The sequence below is a fragment of the Gymnogyps californianus genome, unplaced genomic scaffold, assembly GCF_018139145.2.
Source record: "Gymnogyps californianus isolate 813 unplaced genomic scaffold, ASM1813914v2 HiC_scaffold_32, whole genome shotgun sequence".
In the NCBI taxonomy this organism is placed as follows: domain Eukaryota; kingdom Metazoa; phylum Chordata; class Aves; order Accipitriformes; family Cathartidae; genus Gymnogyps; species Gymnogyps californianus.
The window spans coordinates 1,295,788-1,310,388 of NW_026114202.1; the positions used below are offsets into that span (position 1 = coordinate 1,295,788).

At 44.0% G+C, this 14,601-nt stretch overlaps 1 protein-coding gene across 1 annotated transcript; it reads right to left on the reverse strand.

Annotated features, from left to right (window-relative positions):
• Positions 1–11,172: 11,172 nt before the first annotated feature.
• On the reverse strand, positions 11,173–13,371 carry HOXC11 (homeobox C11). The gene is made up of 2 exons (XM_050914131.1): positions 12,696–13,371; positions 11,173–11,405 (listed from the first exon to the last, which is right to left on the reverse strand). Exons 1-2 carry the CDS (start codon positions 13,369–13,371, stop codon positions 11,173–11,175), a joined length of 909 nt encoding a protein of 302 aa, XP_050770088.1.
• Positions 13,372–14,601: the final 1,230 nt, after the last annotated feature.

Consider the following 14,601-nt stretch of genomic DNA (forward strand, 5'->3'; position numbering starts at 1 on the left):
AAAAATATCAAGCACCATAATTATCCACGCATCGCTCTCCCCCCCTCCACCCCCCCACGTGATGCCCAGGCCAATGAGGATTGAAAATGGCCTTGATGATTCAGACGGGGACGACGTCACGGGGGTCAAGTTGTCGGGACCGGGAACGGCACCGTGGAGCAACAGCGACATCTGCCAGCACCGGGCCGGGACCTTCACGTTGAACAAAGGCAGAGCCCCGCCGCCCCGCTCCCCTCCCGCCCGTTTGTTTACCAACGGAGCCACGCGTGGAAAGGGGGCAAAGGAAGAGGGGGGGTTTGTGGGGGGGTTGGAGGTTGGGGGTAAATACAATTAAAAAAAAAATTTAAAAAAAGAGAAAATTTTGTATATATATATATTTTTTTTAATTTAGAGGGGGAGCGGGCAAAATTTAAATTAAAAAAATCTCACCACCACCCCCCTCCCCTCTCCTTCCCCCCCCCCCTTTCCCTCCTTTCTCAGAATGGTCTTTTTGCCCCCCAAAACCGACTCAGGTTTTTAATTGTTGCCTCCCAACACCACCACCCCCCCACCACCCCCCCCCTTTTCGCCTTCCTCCGCTCGGCTGCGCCTTCCTCCCCCTCCCCAGCAAGGCTGGGCATGGGCGAGCTGCGCTGGGCTGAGCCGGCTGCTGCGCTGCTGCTTCTTGGCGTTATTTTTATGCTTATTAAAATTATTTGGGGTTTTTTTGGGGGGGGGATGCTGGATGGAGTTTGGGGGGTGCGGTGGGGTGATGCGCTCGGCGCCGCTTTGCTTTTGCTGATCCGAGAGAGATGTGGGAAGAGAAAAGGGGAGGGGGGGGGGAAATTGGGGAATAATTCAGAGACCCTTCAGCCAGGCATTTCCCCGAAACCCCGAAGCTCCTTAGAGCAGGTTGGATATTTCCCAAGCAGCTTTTTTAATGGAGAAAAAGACGATGAAAACCTAGTTTTGCTTTATTTTTCCCTTTTTTTTTTCCTCGCAGCAAAGCAGCTTCGCCTTCCCTGACTCTGCAAAGACAGCTTTTTTTAATTATCCACTTTCATTCCCGAACTGTCTTAAGTTTCTGGGCTAAAATGGCATGTGTGGTGGTGTGCAGGGAAACAAACAAACAAAAAATTCCTCGTGGGGAGGAAAAAAAGGGACGAATTCGTGAAAAGGGAGCGACTTTCAGACGGTGAACTGCAAGAGTGCGGTGGTGTGGAGGGTTTTCTCCCCTCCTGTCTGTCTGTCTGTCTGTCTGTCTCTCCGTCTGCTCCCTCTTTCTCTCCGGGAAATATCTACTGGGGGGGGGGGGGGGGAAATCCAACCTGGGACTCACTAAATATCATGCAGAAGGCTTTACAAACTGAAACTTTCCCGATTTGGTCGGATTTTATTTGATTTTCATTTTTTCCTGGGGTGATTTCACGAGGAAAGTTACTTTTCTCTCCAATATTTCCTCCCTCCTCTCTCGTGGTGCAATTCGGCTGCGATGGCAGCTCAAGTTGTTGCTTTCTTTTAAATTTTAAATCTCCGAGCAAGATTTGATGCCTTAAATACGACGGAATTTAAACCTTCGTGGGTATCGTGCCCTCCCCCCCAACTTTATTCTCTTTATTATTTTCTAAATCGTGTAGTAATTAAGCTCCATAGGTTTTTTTCATCATTTTCCCCGGCGTGGTGCAGAGCTGGTGGGTGAACTCTGATTTTAGGTGAAGCGGCGCATTAGGGCAATGGCGAATAAATAAATAAAAAGGGAGATAGCCCGGAATTTCAAGATCATTACGATTAGAAAGAGACGGGTTCAGAGTCACTTTCAAGGGAAACAAAAAGAAAATGCCACCTTTCATTAAAAAAAAAAAAGGGGAGAAAAAAAAGAAAAAGAAGGGAAAAAAGAGCAAGAAGGGGGAGAAAAGAAAAAGAAGCGGGAAAAAAGGAAAGGGAGCAAAATCGTGGAAAAAAAAAAGTACGTTGGAGCAGAGAAAGTGGAACTTGACCGTTTGGGGTGATTTGTAACGGTTTAGAGCAAAGTCCTGCTTAAATATTCTCACGTCTGCAAACCTGTTTTCCCAAAGATTTTCAAAAGCAGGGCGGTAAAATTCCCCTCGACTTAACTTTCAAGAGCCTTGCGGGTCTTCTCTCCGCATCAAGTGGGACAAGTTTCAATATCTTAGGCCGAAAAAGCCTAAAAGTGCATAATCCTATTTCGTGTGCCCCCTTCCCCAGCACAGTAAAAGCTTTCGTAGGCTGCAGACGCCATTTGGTTCCCCTGGAAAGCTATTTGCGACTTTATTGCCTCTATTTGTGTTATCTGCATAGGTCTTTTTAAAACAGTTTGATAGAAATCGTTCAGTTTTATGATATCCAACGAAAATTCCACATAATATTTATAAGCAAAGAATAAAACTTTAGTATGGGAGCCAATATTTTCTCATTTATAGGTGATGAAATTAAAGACCAATGCAATTTTGTATTATATTGCTTTTTTTTCCCCCGGTTTGATTTTTTTCCCCCCTCTTCTACTTTATTTTTGCAGCTGATGTGGCTGGCCAATAATTTATGCTGCTCAGTCAAACAGTTACACATGTGCATTTTTTGGGACACCAAAATTTGACCTCATAGCTTCCTGTATTGTCTGCCTAAAGATTAAATACGTTTTCCTGATTTTTTCGCCCTATATTCTGCTGTGTGCTTTTGTCGAAGGAGACGTGAAGGAGTTGCACGGAGCGCATCAAACGTGACATTAAATAATTTGAATTTGCTTCTCCGCAGAACCAGGCGCTTCGCAAGAGCATCTCGAGCAAACCTACCCATCCAGGTTGCTGGAGAGAGAAAAAAACGGTGCTGGAAACCTCATCTTTTATGAATGTGTAAACGTTGTGAGTATAAAATAAAGATTTACACCGTTCACAGGCGTTTTGTTTCCCAGTTTTTGCCAGCACAAGGTAGCGGTGCAAATGTTTGAAAGGTTTCAAGCCTGTTTCGCGAGTTGCTGATCAGCATCTTCGGGAGCAAAGGGGGTCGAGTAAATATAAAATCAGATTGTTCATAAAAATATGACCTGAATATGTCTCGAAACTTCACCGTGATGGTTTTTTTGGCCGTGGAAAAAGAAAGTTGGCGTTAGGAAGCAGCACAGAGGCGTCTCCAGGAGACCGAATATTGTTTAAAGTTAAAAATAATTAGAAGTATGATAAACATGGGTCATTAATGGAAAGAGAAATAAAATTCATCAGCCTAAGTGGAACCCCCGTTGGGAAAAATGCTTTACTCTAATTACAGAAAATAAATACGAACAAATGCTATTAAAACTTTAAAGGAGAGAGTCTACCCGTGGTAAGGACTTTAATAACCTACTTTGAATTTTACACACTTTTAGGGGAACCATATACACGTCCGACGTTCATCCCCCGCCGCCGTCGGGCTGCCATCCCCACGCGGTTCCTGGAAAGCTGCTTCCCCCTCACCCCCGTGGGTTCAACCTGGCCTTTTTGGGCCAGTTCCGGGGGTTTTTACCCAATGAACTCCGAGACACACCAAAAAAAAAAAAGTGGGGTTTTGCCTTTCCTTTCACGGGTCCTCTTCTCCCGGGGCGGGGGGGGGGATGTGCGGAGCGGGGCTGTCCCCGCGTCCTCCCATTGTCCCCAGCGCCACAGACAGAGCAATTGCCCTAAAACGTCCCCAAATCAGCGCTCGGGATGCCAGGGAAGCCGAGGACCCTGCTAGGCAGGGACGAAAGGATGGGGGGGGGAGAGAAAGGATGCCAGAAGCCCCCCTCTTCTGCCCATCACCCCGAGGAGTATATAAATGTCTACAGTTTCCAAGACAAAGCATCTCTCAGACTTCCCCGGAATATTTTACCTGTCCCCTTTTCAATCTAATTATTTAACCGTGAGTTATGTGTAGAAAGTGCTTCTTATGCCTATTGTATTTTTTACCAAGTTTTCTTACGTTTTTATGACAAACATTCATTTTCGCTTCGAGGAAGTATTTGGTAGCAACACTTTAATGATTACCTTAAATTTGTATTTCTGCCCGGTATTATGCCCCATGTTGTAGCGGAAATAATTCTGATTTATGACAAAGTACACTGGAGTACAATAACAGCGATGCAAAAATAAAACCCACGCCTTTATATGTTGGCTTAGAAACTGTAAACTATCACCACAAGAAATCTATCAAACTTTACAATCCCTCTTACCCTGCTTCCTTCTTTCTGAGTAACTTAAGTCAAAGAATTATGGAATGATATTATGTTCCTTGAGGTGGTATTGAAAACTGTGTTCAAGCTTTTCTACCCCCAACATAGCACCCATGTACTGGATGGAGTTTGGACCCTTTTCCTTTCCCTTTGATCATGAAGGCGAAATTTGGAAAGTGTAATTCATATATAAGCAAGAGCAGGCAGGGTGACAGAGCACAACGATGTGACACGGGGATTTTGGAGGAGTTTATTCAGTGCTGAAATGTTTCCTTTAATTTTCCAACCGCGTTAACAAACTTAAATATTGTCCCCCCTCCCGAAGGGGGGAAAAAAAAAAAAAAAAAAAGATATAATTATTTCTAGCAGAGGTAGGGGAGTCCGGGTGGGAGCTCTGGAAACGTGGATTATTGCACATTTGGAAAATTAAACGTGGGGGTTTTTTTCTTTTTTTTCTTTTTTTTTTTTTTGGTCTGGGAAATGCTGGTGGCTGCGCTGCGGTTTTTAAGCTGCAAAATAACGGGGCGGATGATGGCAATGTGGATTTTGGAGAGCCCCTTTTATAAAGTTAAAAAAAAAAAAAAGTGAAGTTGAAAGCGGAGAAGAGTAACGATGAAAGGTAAAAAATTGAAAACAATGAAGGACGTGCTAAAATGTGGGTCTGCCCTGCAAGTTAAGAGCAAACCTCAAAGAATTCCTATTTTTCACGTATGACGATAGGAAAATGATTTCTTTCAAACTTTGTTAAAACGCTGATAATTTAACCGGCGCCTTTGAAGCGGCAACGCCGGTCTGGTGAGCGCTTCAAAATAAACATTATTGTTTCAATCACAATTTTAACAGAATATGGAGACGCCGCGAGGACGGGCGATTAACACTCACGTTTCTCCTTGGAAAAGAAAAAGAAGCGATCGGGGAAAAAAAAAAATAATCTCAAGAAATACAAATTTCACGCCTATAGCATGGAAATAAGCTGGAGATAGTGGAGCTAAAGCCTGACCTTTTTATTTTGCTAGATTTGCTTAAATTTGAGGGTCTCTGCCTTCTAAACACCGATACCGCCGCAGAGGTTGAGAGCACTGGGAAACACATGTGCAGGGAGAGAATTTTATTTAAAAAACACTGTAATGCTCCTTTTTAAAATCTTTTAAATATTTTTTTCCATACCTGCAGCCCTCACCCTGAGAGATAACCTCGAATATCTCCTGCTTGCTTAATCACACGCTCCTCGCAAACCCCAGAGAGTTTCGGCTATTTTAACCGTCACTTGTACAGTCACATACGGTTTATATCAAGCACATCTTTAAAGCAGAGGACTGCAGATTTTCTTGAGCATGTATCAGTTAATTCAAAGAGAGGAATTAGGCCACTTTTTAACAATTAAAACGAACGAATTTACTTTGCTACTTGTAGCACATAAACAATTGTGATGTTTACATTAAGTCTTCCCCCTTTTTTTTTTTTTCCAAAATGAATAAAGTTTTTTATGGGCTCCATCAGCAATATGTTCCAGCCTAATTCCTCAACTCCAGATTAAAAAAAAAAAAAAAAAAAAAGCCTTATGAGGTTGCAAACCACATTCTCGTGGTTTCATGTTGTAATTTAGAAGTTATCAAAAGCAGAGAAACGTGCTTCCATCTAACATATGCTGTGCATCCCTGTATCCCCCAACTTTATGAAAGGCGGATAAGCCAGGCCTTAATGAGCCGCCATTTTGGGGGAAAATAATATAAGTCATATTTTTAATACATTCCCGGAGAGCGGAGGGGCAGCGCAGCCCTGAGCTCTCCCCCCCCCCCCCCTTTTGGGGGGCTATTTATTTTTAGGGGGCTATTTATTTGAGGGGGGGCTATTTATTTATGGGGGGCTATTTATTTGGGGGTGTCTATTTTGGGGGGATCTATTTATTTTCAGGGGGCTATATATATATTTTTTGGAGGGGGGTTAAAAACTAAATCGCAAGTTTGCAAACGCTTTGCCTCAAACCCGCAATTCCTTCCCCAAAGTTTTCTCCCTCTCTCCCCCCCTCCCCGCTCCCTCCCTTCCCCTCCCTCCTCCTTTTTGCCGGTGGCTTTACAATATTTCAGCAGCAAATTCGCCGCCGGTCCCCCCTCGGCAGAGCGGTGCTTCAGGAGAACCAATTTAATCGCCTTTCGCCAAGGTTATGGGCCACCAGGGTCCCTGGGAGAAGGCTCCAGGACTTGGGGATTGCTGCCTGCTTGCCTGTACCCAGCCCTGCCTCTCCGTCGGGAACAGCTATTGCTCCTATAAAAGTTCCTCGTACACAAATAAATGAATTCACCCTAGGATCCACAGGCGAGGATTAGCTCAATTGATGGTCGATTCGAGTCCACTTGCCAAAACCACTGGCTTTCTTCTTCGCTTTTTGCGAAATCCCAGCTCTGGCCAAGTTGCAAACCAACGTCAGACCCGTGAGGAAAAGTGGAAATGGTCAAAAGGACGGATTTCCCCTCGCGGCTATTGTGTGCCGCTCTCGCTGAGTTGTTCAGCTGAAGTTGTTTATTTACATGCCACCAAGGAGGTTTCGCCTTATCACACAGTCAAGTTTACGTGCTCCTGGCCTGGCACCTTCGGGAGAGGCTGCGTGGGGTCGTGGGGTGGGGTGGGTGCAAGTGAGTGTGTGTGCGTGGAGGTGTGCAGCCCCGTCCAACACAACGAGGATCTCTGGACACTTTAATCCAGCATTTGCGGCTCTTACAGATCCCCCCTCCCCAGCCACGCTTCTTTTTTTTCTTCTTTTTTTTTTCTTTTTCCTTCCCCCCCCTTTTTTTTTCTTTTTTCCTTTCTTTTTTCCTTTCTTTTCTTTTTTCCTTTCTTTTCTTTTTTTCCTTTCTTTTCTTTTTTTCCTTTCTTTCCTTTTTTTTTCCCCCAAAAACGGAATTAATTTGCTTTGTATAGAAGCCAGCATAATTGAACATTATTATCCCGCAAGAAGGCAATTAGAAGCCGGCCCCCTCGCCTCCTTCCCTCTCTGCAATATTTCACAACAAAGTCACCCAGAGCTGCTTCCAATATGTTGTGTATGAAATCCAGGGAGCAATAGGAAACAGGTTGGGTTGGTGTGTTTGTACGTCACATGGAAAGGGCCTTCGTAATTAGTCTGGGTGTCATTAACGTAGAGCGCAGAGCGAGCTCCCCAGCCTATGAGGGAGGCTTTATTGTGATGGACATCCGAGGTAGGAATAAAGTTGATGGAAAAGCCTAAATGCGTGCTGGGAATTTAAAAAAAAAAAAAATAAAAAAAATAAAAAAGGGGGAGAAAAAAAAAGAGGAAAAACTTGTAAAACTTTTACGCCAAACAAAGTTATAAAAACTTTTCATGCGTTAAGATATCAAAAGGTTTATAACAATAATAAAGAGTGTGTGCCGTGTGTGTTAAACCTGCTTCGAAATGCATTAAATGCTGCGCGGCTGAGTTAAATATTAAGCATCATAAACGCCACGCGGGGTTCAAAATTAGAGGTTGGGGTTGGGGTTGGGTTTTTTTGTCGGGGGAAAAATGTGGGGGGCCCCCCCCCGACTGCCCCCCTCCCCCCGACTGTCGTCCCCCCCCCCCCCCGGCTCCCTGGAGGCGGGGCGGCCGGGGAGCCGCGACCCTCTCTGATTCCGCTTTATTACAAAAGGGTTAAAGGTGATGGACTTGACTTTATTGAAGTTCAAAGACATCATATATTCACATTTTTCTTCCTGTGGGTCTCACTCCCACCCCTGCATCCCCCGGCCCGCCTCGGAAAACCCCTCGCCATGGCAATCTTGGGCTTTCTGCACTTAAATGGGAGCCGGCCCCAAAAACCCGGCGCCGGACCCTCCCCTCGCCCTGCCGCATATGTCACCCTCCATATAGGTGCACGCACACTGGGCTGCCGAGATACATATGTCTCAACCCTGTTCTGCTTGTACGCTCCCCCATTGTGGTACCCAAAGCATCTTCAGTGACCCCCCCCCTCCCCGTCCTCCGCCAGCCCCTTCTCCCCCCCCTCCCCAGAACATTAACAGCCCTTTTCCTACATGGCACTGATGCTTAATGCTGCTGTAAACTCCCACATGGTCTATAAACTTGGATTTTACAACTAGCATTCCATTTTAGCTCGCGAAAACTTTGAACTAGGCCTACAGTTTCATTGTGCTGCAGTTGAACTGGAGCCTTGGAAAAGGGGAGGGGGGGGAGAGAGAAAGGGAGGGAGGGGGAGAGAGAAGAGAGGAAAAAAAAATAAATTCCCTGGGCAAGACTCCCTTATTTGTTTACTATTTACTGCGGAAGTCTTTTCCTTTAGCCAGACGGGGTAATTAAGAAAAATTAAGCTGTTTAGTGCTGCAGTCTTTATTACAATGTCTAGACTAGCCGCTTTTGTCCGGACAGCCGCTGCTGTTACGGAGCATTAACTGCCGCTTCTGACCTCCCGATATTCACCTTATTGCACCTCTCTTTAGTTTTCCTAACCTTGGGAAGGTTTGGCAAACACTCATTAAAGAAAGGTGCTTTTTTTTTTTTTTCCCCTTTTCTTTTTTTTTTTTTTTGCGGTGGAGGATAAGCCCCCTCCTCGGGCTGGTCCCGGCGCGCAGCTACATCTGCCAGGAAGATGGCTCCTATCTTCATCTTGTCTATTTTACTTTGCAGCCCGCAAAAAAAAAAAAAAAAAAAAAAAAAAAAAAAATCCCTTCCTTACGCCTGGTTTATTGAATGTAAAGCTTAGGCGAGATTTTAGGCCGGGGACAAGCGTCCTTTCAGCTCGCAGGCTTTGCAAAAATAAATATAAGAAAATAAAGAAGCGTTTTGCCATCCACCGAGCCCCTTTTTTCTTCCCTTTCCCACTCTTTTAATGAGAAACATGCCTCCGAACATCCTTTCAAGATCATATCGTGGCGTAACTAGGACGGGTCTATCACGAAAGCTTGAAGTTGGTTTGCATTTAATTGCGCGGGGAGCGGGGGGGGGGTGCGTAGGGGTGTTTGGATGGGTGCAAACGAAGAGCATTTTTGCGGGTTTATGATTTTTTTTCCCCTACCGTTGTCAAATAAAATCAGAAGACACCATCAAAGGGTTTTTCATTCAACAGGGTTGTATTTAAAAGCAAGTATGAGAATTTTACAAGAACACGCTCGATGGATGGGGATAGAATGTGCTGTTTCTTGGCTGCTGGGGGTTTTTATTCCCCCCTCTTTGTCGTGTGTGTCCGTGTCCCGTCCCCCCCCCCCGCCCTCGTCCATATGCACAATCCCATTGCTCCACATCAGAAAGCAGGAGAGCATCCAGATTGGAAACCTCAAACATAACACACAGACACACACACCCCCAAAAAAAAACCCAAACCCCCTTCCGAATTGTTGTATTTACACAAAATACATGCACCACATCACCAACGGCATCTTCGGGATTCCTTTGTCCTCGAAAACGTTGTGTTGCTTTCGGACACTGCGAGAAAAAAGTCATTGTGCAAACAAGGCGGGGGGGGGGGGGGGGAGCAAAAATCACTTTTATGCCCTGTGCCTGGGAGTTGAACTTGTTTTCCTTAAGGAGGAATTTAAGGACTTGACTTTGCATTTGTGCTTTGTAGGTATAAGGTATCCTTGACTTATGGAAATGCAGCTCGTTTCTCGGTGTAATTAGAGTTTCATTCATTTTTTTTTTTTTTTAAAAGAAGACTAATATATTGTTCTCATGAAAATGCAGAAAGATTAACTACAACCGGAAAACAGCGAAAGACATCTGGAGCCAAATTCAGAGTAGGATTACTGGGCCAAGAAAAATCCTATAAATTTCAGTTCGCTGATGAATACAATGAACTCCACACCAAACGTGTACTCCAAGGTGGAGGTTTCAGATTAATACCAGTCCTATTAGAGCAGATTGCAGTGAGCCCCATGAATATGGATGATGATATTTCTGATATGCATTCAGGTATTTAAACTCCTATAGAAGAAACCCACACCACAATGACCGCAAAGAGGCTTTTAAGAGGGGAAATTCTAATAAAATGGTCAAATAAAATCATAATGTAGAACAGCTTGCAATGTCTTTATTTGCCACAGAATTTCACAGAGTATCCCGGGGACTCACTTTACATACACAAAGAATTTTTTTTAATTATTATCCTTTTTCATTTTTTTTTTTCTCTTGTTGTTCTTCGTCTCCCATTTCCAGGGAAAAAGAAAAAAAGAAAAAAAAAAAAAGCACTACGAAATTTATTTACAAACCGTTCCAGAGACAGTTATTGCAAATGTATTTTCGCCTGGATTTCCCGCCCCCCCGACTCCAAATGTAGAAATGATACTGCAGAGAATATATATATGGATATATATGCACACACTCCCATATATATATATGCATATATATATTTTTAGATAGAAAAGGTGGATGGAGGAGGTGGAAATAATGATCTTCCTTAGAACATAGATGAGCGGGCTGGGTGTGAATGTGCACACACACACAGAGAAGGACACACACGTCTGTGTGTGCATCCACACTCACACACACTCACGCACACTCACACACACACTCACACACACTCACGCACACTCACGCACACTCACCCCAGATGAAGGGATCTGATCCTACAGGGAGACTTTGGCCGCTCTTGTGATAACACAGCTGCATACTGAAATCACCGTGATAGTAACACATAGCACTGCGATTTATTCAAATGGACAGGGTGCCTAAATAATAATAACAATAAAAATAATAATTATAATAATAATAAAAAAGAGGGAATCCCAACCTGTTCAGGGGGGAAAAAAAAAAAAGAAAAAAAAAGTTAAATAAAACGTTCATGGAATTCAAGTCCTTGAAGCGGGAACTGAAAGAAAATCTCACTCCTTTTGTTACTCAGCACTGTCCCAGACATACAAATATAAGTAACGAAAAGGCTTAAACTTTGAGGTTGCTTTGTCGACTCAAAGGGCAAACCCATGCTCGCAACTGTTCCTCCTCAATACACATACACTTCGCCAGCAGAGGGGATTTCAAAAGATGTTCACAACAAGGGATTTCCAGAGAAATACTGCAGGCGGTCTCTGCTTAATTTTTTTTCTTTCATTCTTCTGTTCTGAAACCAAATTTTAACCTGTCGGTCAGTAAGATTTAACATCCTAGACAACTGGAGCCTTTTTTCTTTGTTTATATAGACATTGAAGAAAAATTCTCTCTCTAGCTCTCTGATCTGGAATTTCGAATAGGGGCATCTCTTCTTCCTCGTTCTGGGAGCACCTTAAAAGAACCAGAAGGCAGGGTAAATATCCTAAAGAAATGCAAGACACAGACTCATCTTCACAGCTGACCAGATAGATAGGAGCAGCTTAATAACTCCAGTTATTAATGCAGGGGGAGATATCTTCCAGCAGTTCGCCTATTGTTAGGGGTAGCAGAGGTGAGGTTACACAGGGTCTTAAGGACCGTGGTGTAATTATTTTCCCACTGCACGGGGCTTAACGCAGGCACATGCAGACATTTTCGGTGCAGATCGGTTATTTTTTTTAAATAAAGAACAGCCTGGGACTGGAGGCAGCAGGCTGCTGGAGCAGGGTTTAGAGAGGCTGGAAGGAAAAAAAAAAAAACCCAACCCACGCTCAGCTGCAAATCTGTTATCTGTATAGAAACAGCATGAGCAAGGTTGGAATTAGAGGAACTAGATATTATGTTCCGCATAAGTTTTTGATTAACTCCAGTCCTCGCCACACACGCAAAAAGGAATCAAAGTAAAAGAGAACTTAGCATCTGAGCTGCAAAAGGGGACTTGCATCACGAAAGCAAATAGGAAAACAAAACAACCCTCCCCTCTTCCCAAAAGAGCCCCACGCTGAACGCTAACTTGCAAAGTTGCCTGGATTCAGCCTTTAAAAAAGCTCCTCTAAGACTGCCTAGAAAATGTGAGTGCATGCAAAAAAACCCCAGAAGACCCAAGCAAACAACCACGTAAGTAAAAGCCCTTCCTGACAAAAGCTAGACGCTCCACTAGGCTTGGAGGAGGAGAAATGCCACTTTAAACAGAAAAGTCGAAGAAAATGCTCAGCTTTGCCTGCGAATTCGGCAGATTTCCCCCTTAGCACTGCACCCCCACCAAGAGAAAAGACCCAACATACAGTTTTAATTAAAAAAAAAAAAAAAAAAAAAAAAAAGCCGCCCCAAACATTTTGCATGCATCTTAATGCCTAAAAGAAAGCACAGGCAGCTAAAGTAGTGTTCTGCCCAATTGCCTTTTACCCTCAGCAACCCGGGACCAAATCCTTTTAAAATGCTCATGTAAGTTCATGATCAAAGTTAATATTTGTCACGATGGTGTGCTTTTAAAATTTCACAGACTCTAAGATACTGTGTCTGCGCCTAACATCTCCATTTTTTTCAAAGAGCTTTTCCCATCGTAAAAATTCTTCTCGTTGGAAGAAAGAGCTTTGTAGGTTATAATAAAATCCTTTGAATGCTTATAAAACTCCACATAAAATTTGACCGACAAAACACACGGGCTAGTCCCTTAACCTTTCCATTTACTGCTCTACCTACTCGAATTGCTGCTTTTGCTTCCTTCCTTGGTGACAGAAGAGGACGAGGCTGAAGACCCTGGGTTTGTGTTTTCCTCCTCATCTTCCGGGTCTATACCTTGCTCTCCGCGGGATGACAGTGCGTGGGGTTGGGACTCTGCCTCCACTTTGCCCTCACCCTTCTGCAGGCAGGTCTCAGTCGGATTTTCCGCCCCGCAATAGGCATTTTCGAAGAAGCGGTCGAAACCTTGGGGCAAGACAGTGTTTTTGTTCATGCTGGTGTAGAATCCCGTCGATGCCGGGTGGTTGGAGCTGGGGTGGTGGTGGCTGTACACGCTCTCGTTTTTCATTAGCATTTCGGTCATGGTGGAAGGCGGGATGCACTCTCTATGCATCAGATCTTCTGCGGAATAACACGAGGCGTAATTGCTTCGGTGGTGCCATTTACTTGAGGGGTCTAGACCATAGGAGACCTCTCGCACGGGCTGCACTTGCGAGAGGTTGGTGGAGTAAGGGTAGGAGATTTGGCGAGAGGGGGCCTGTGGCAAGAAAGATGACACAGTTGAAAATTCAGGGACGTAATAGGTACAGCTGGGGAGGTAGAGATTAGAAGCGCAACCTGCCCTTTCTCCAAACTCAGCGCTCCTCTCCTTACGCGACTGGGAGCAGAAGTTGCCCAGGTTCACCGAGTTAAACATCTTTCTCCTTTTCTTGCTCCTATAGCTAGATGTTTTGGATCCGATGTGCGGAGGGGAAAAAATTTGGGAAGGCGAGATGACGCGCTATCCGTCTTAGTCGCTCCGGAGGACACGTGATCCAAAGTAGATATTGTCATATATCAGTTTGGAGCACTTAGATGCGTAGGAGTGGTTCACTTAGGTAAGATCTCAGAGGTTCAAACGATTGGTTTGCAAACACCGCAGAAACATTATGAAAATCAATTGCAGATTTGTATTCATTTTCCTGAAGGCACACCCCTTGTAAGCATTCACAGCAGAACAAGTACAAGGGGCGGCTTGTGAAGTTGCTGCTTTTTTTTTTCCCTTGCCTTTTTTTTTTTTTTTTTTCTCCCCCTTCCTTTTCCCTCCTCTCCTTCCTATTTGGATTCTGCTTGCTGCTTTTCAGCAGGGTTTGGAGATGGGGTGGGGGCGATTTGGGCTGGGGCGGGGGGGGGGGGAGAGGGAGGGTCTTAGGGAGCTCGAACGGTGTTTTTCCACCCTTTTTAAAATATTTTAATTACGCTGATTATTATAATTGATTATTATGGCTATTTCTATCCTTAGAAGTGTTCCTGCATAGCCTGTAGGTAGCTCAATAAAATCGCTGGAGATGCAGAAGTAAGTTTTCCAACATTTCTCAAAACCTTGCTGCAGGCGGGAATGCCTAGCTCTTCCTACAGCTGGGCTGCTGAATTATAAGTAAATCTCTATCTATCTCTCTATCTGGGAGTGAGGGGGTTGGTGCTAATTAACAAGCTTCTAACATACGCTAATTATGTTGATCTCTATGTGCACATCAACTATAGATCAAGCAAGTTGGCATGCTTTATGGAGAATATACCATTTAAGCAATGACAGTGTGCGGGGGATCGCGTAAAGTTTCCAACTTTAAAGTTAAAGCAGGCCTGGCTTAATGACTTTTGATATCGAATTAGTGATATATCAAGGAATAGAACAAATGAATTAAGTCAATGTCTAATAAATATTCGAAAACCTCCTTTAATGTTTGGTTAAATATTTATTACGTGAGTGGCATATTGAATATTTAATGCAATTGTTTATTGTCAATCAATGAATGTACTTTCAGCAATACTCTCATCATTTATTCTTCCAGCTGAATTAAAAAAGATATTCTTATTAAAGTCATTTGTCTTCTATCCCGTGCCCCGGGAGCCTCCTCTTTCTCTGTCCTCCTGCATTTTCATACCA

Excerpts from the sequence above, each read along its gene's own strand:
- HOXC11 (XM_050914131.1), bottom strand. The coding sequence starts at position 13,371 with ATGTTTAACTCGGTGAACCTGGGCAACTTCTGCTCCCAGTCGCGTAAG. Across the intron at positions 11,406-12,695 it reads AAGCAAAAGCAGCAATTCGA|GTGCTCCCAGAACGAGGAAG; the intron begins GTAGGTAGAGCA and ends GGTTCTTTTAAG.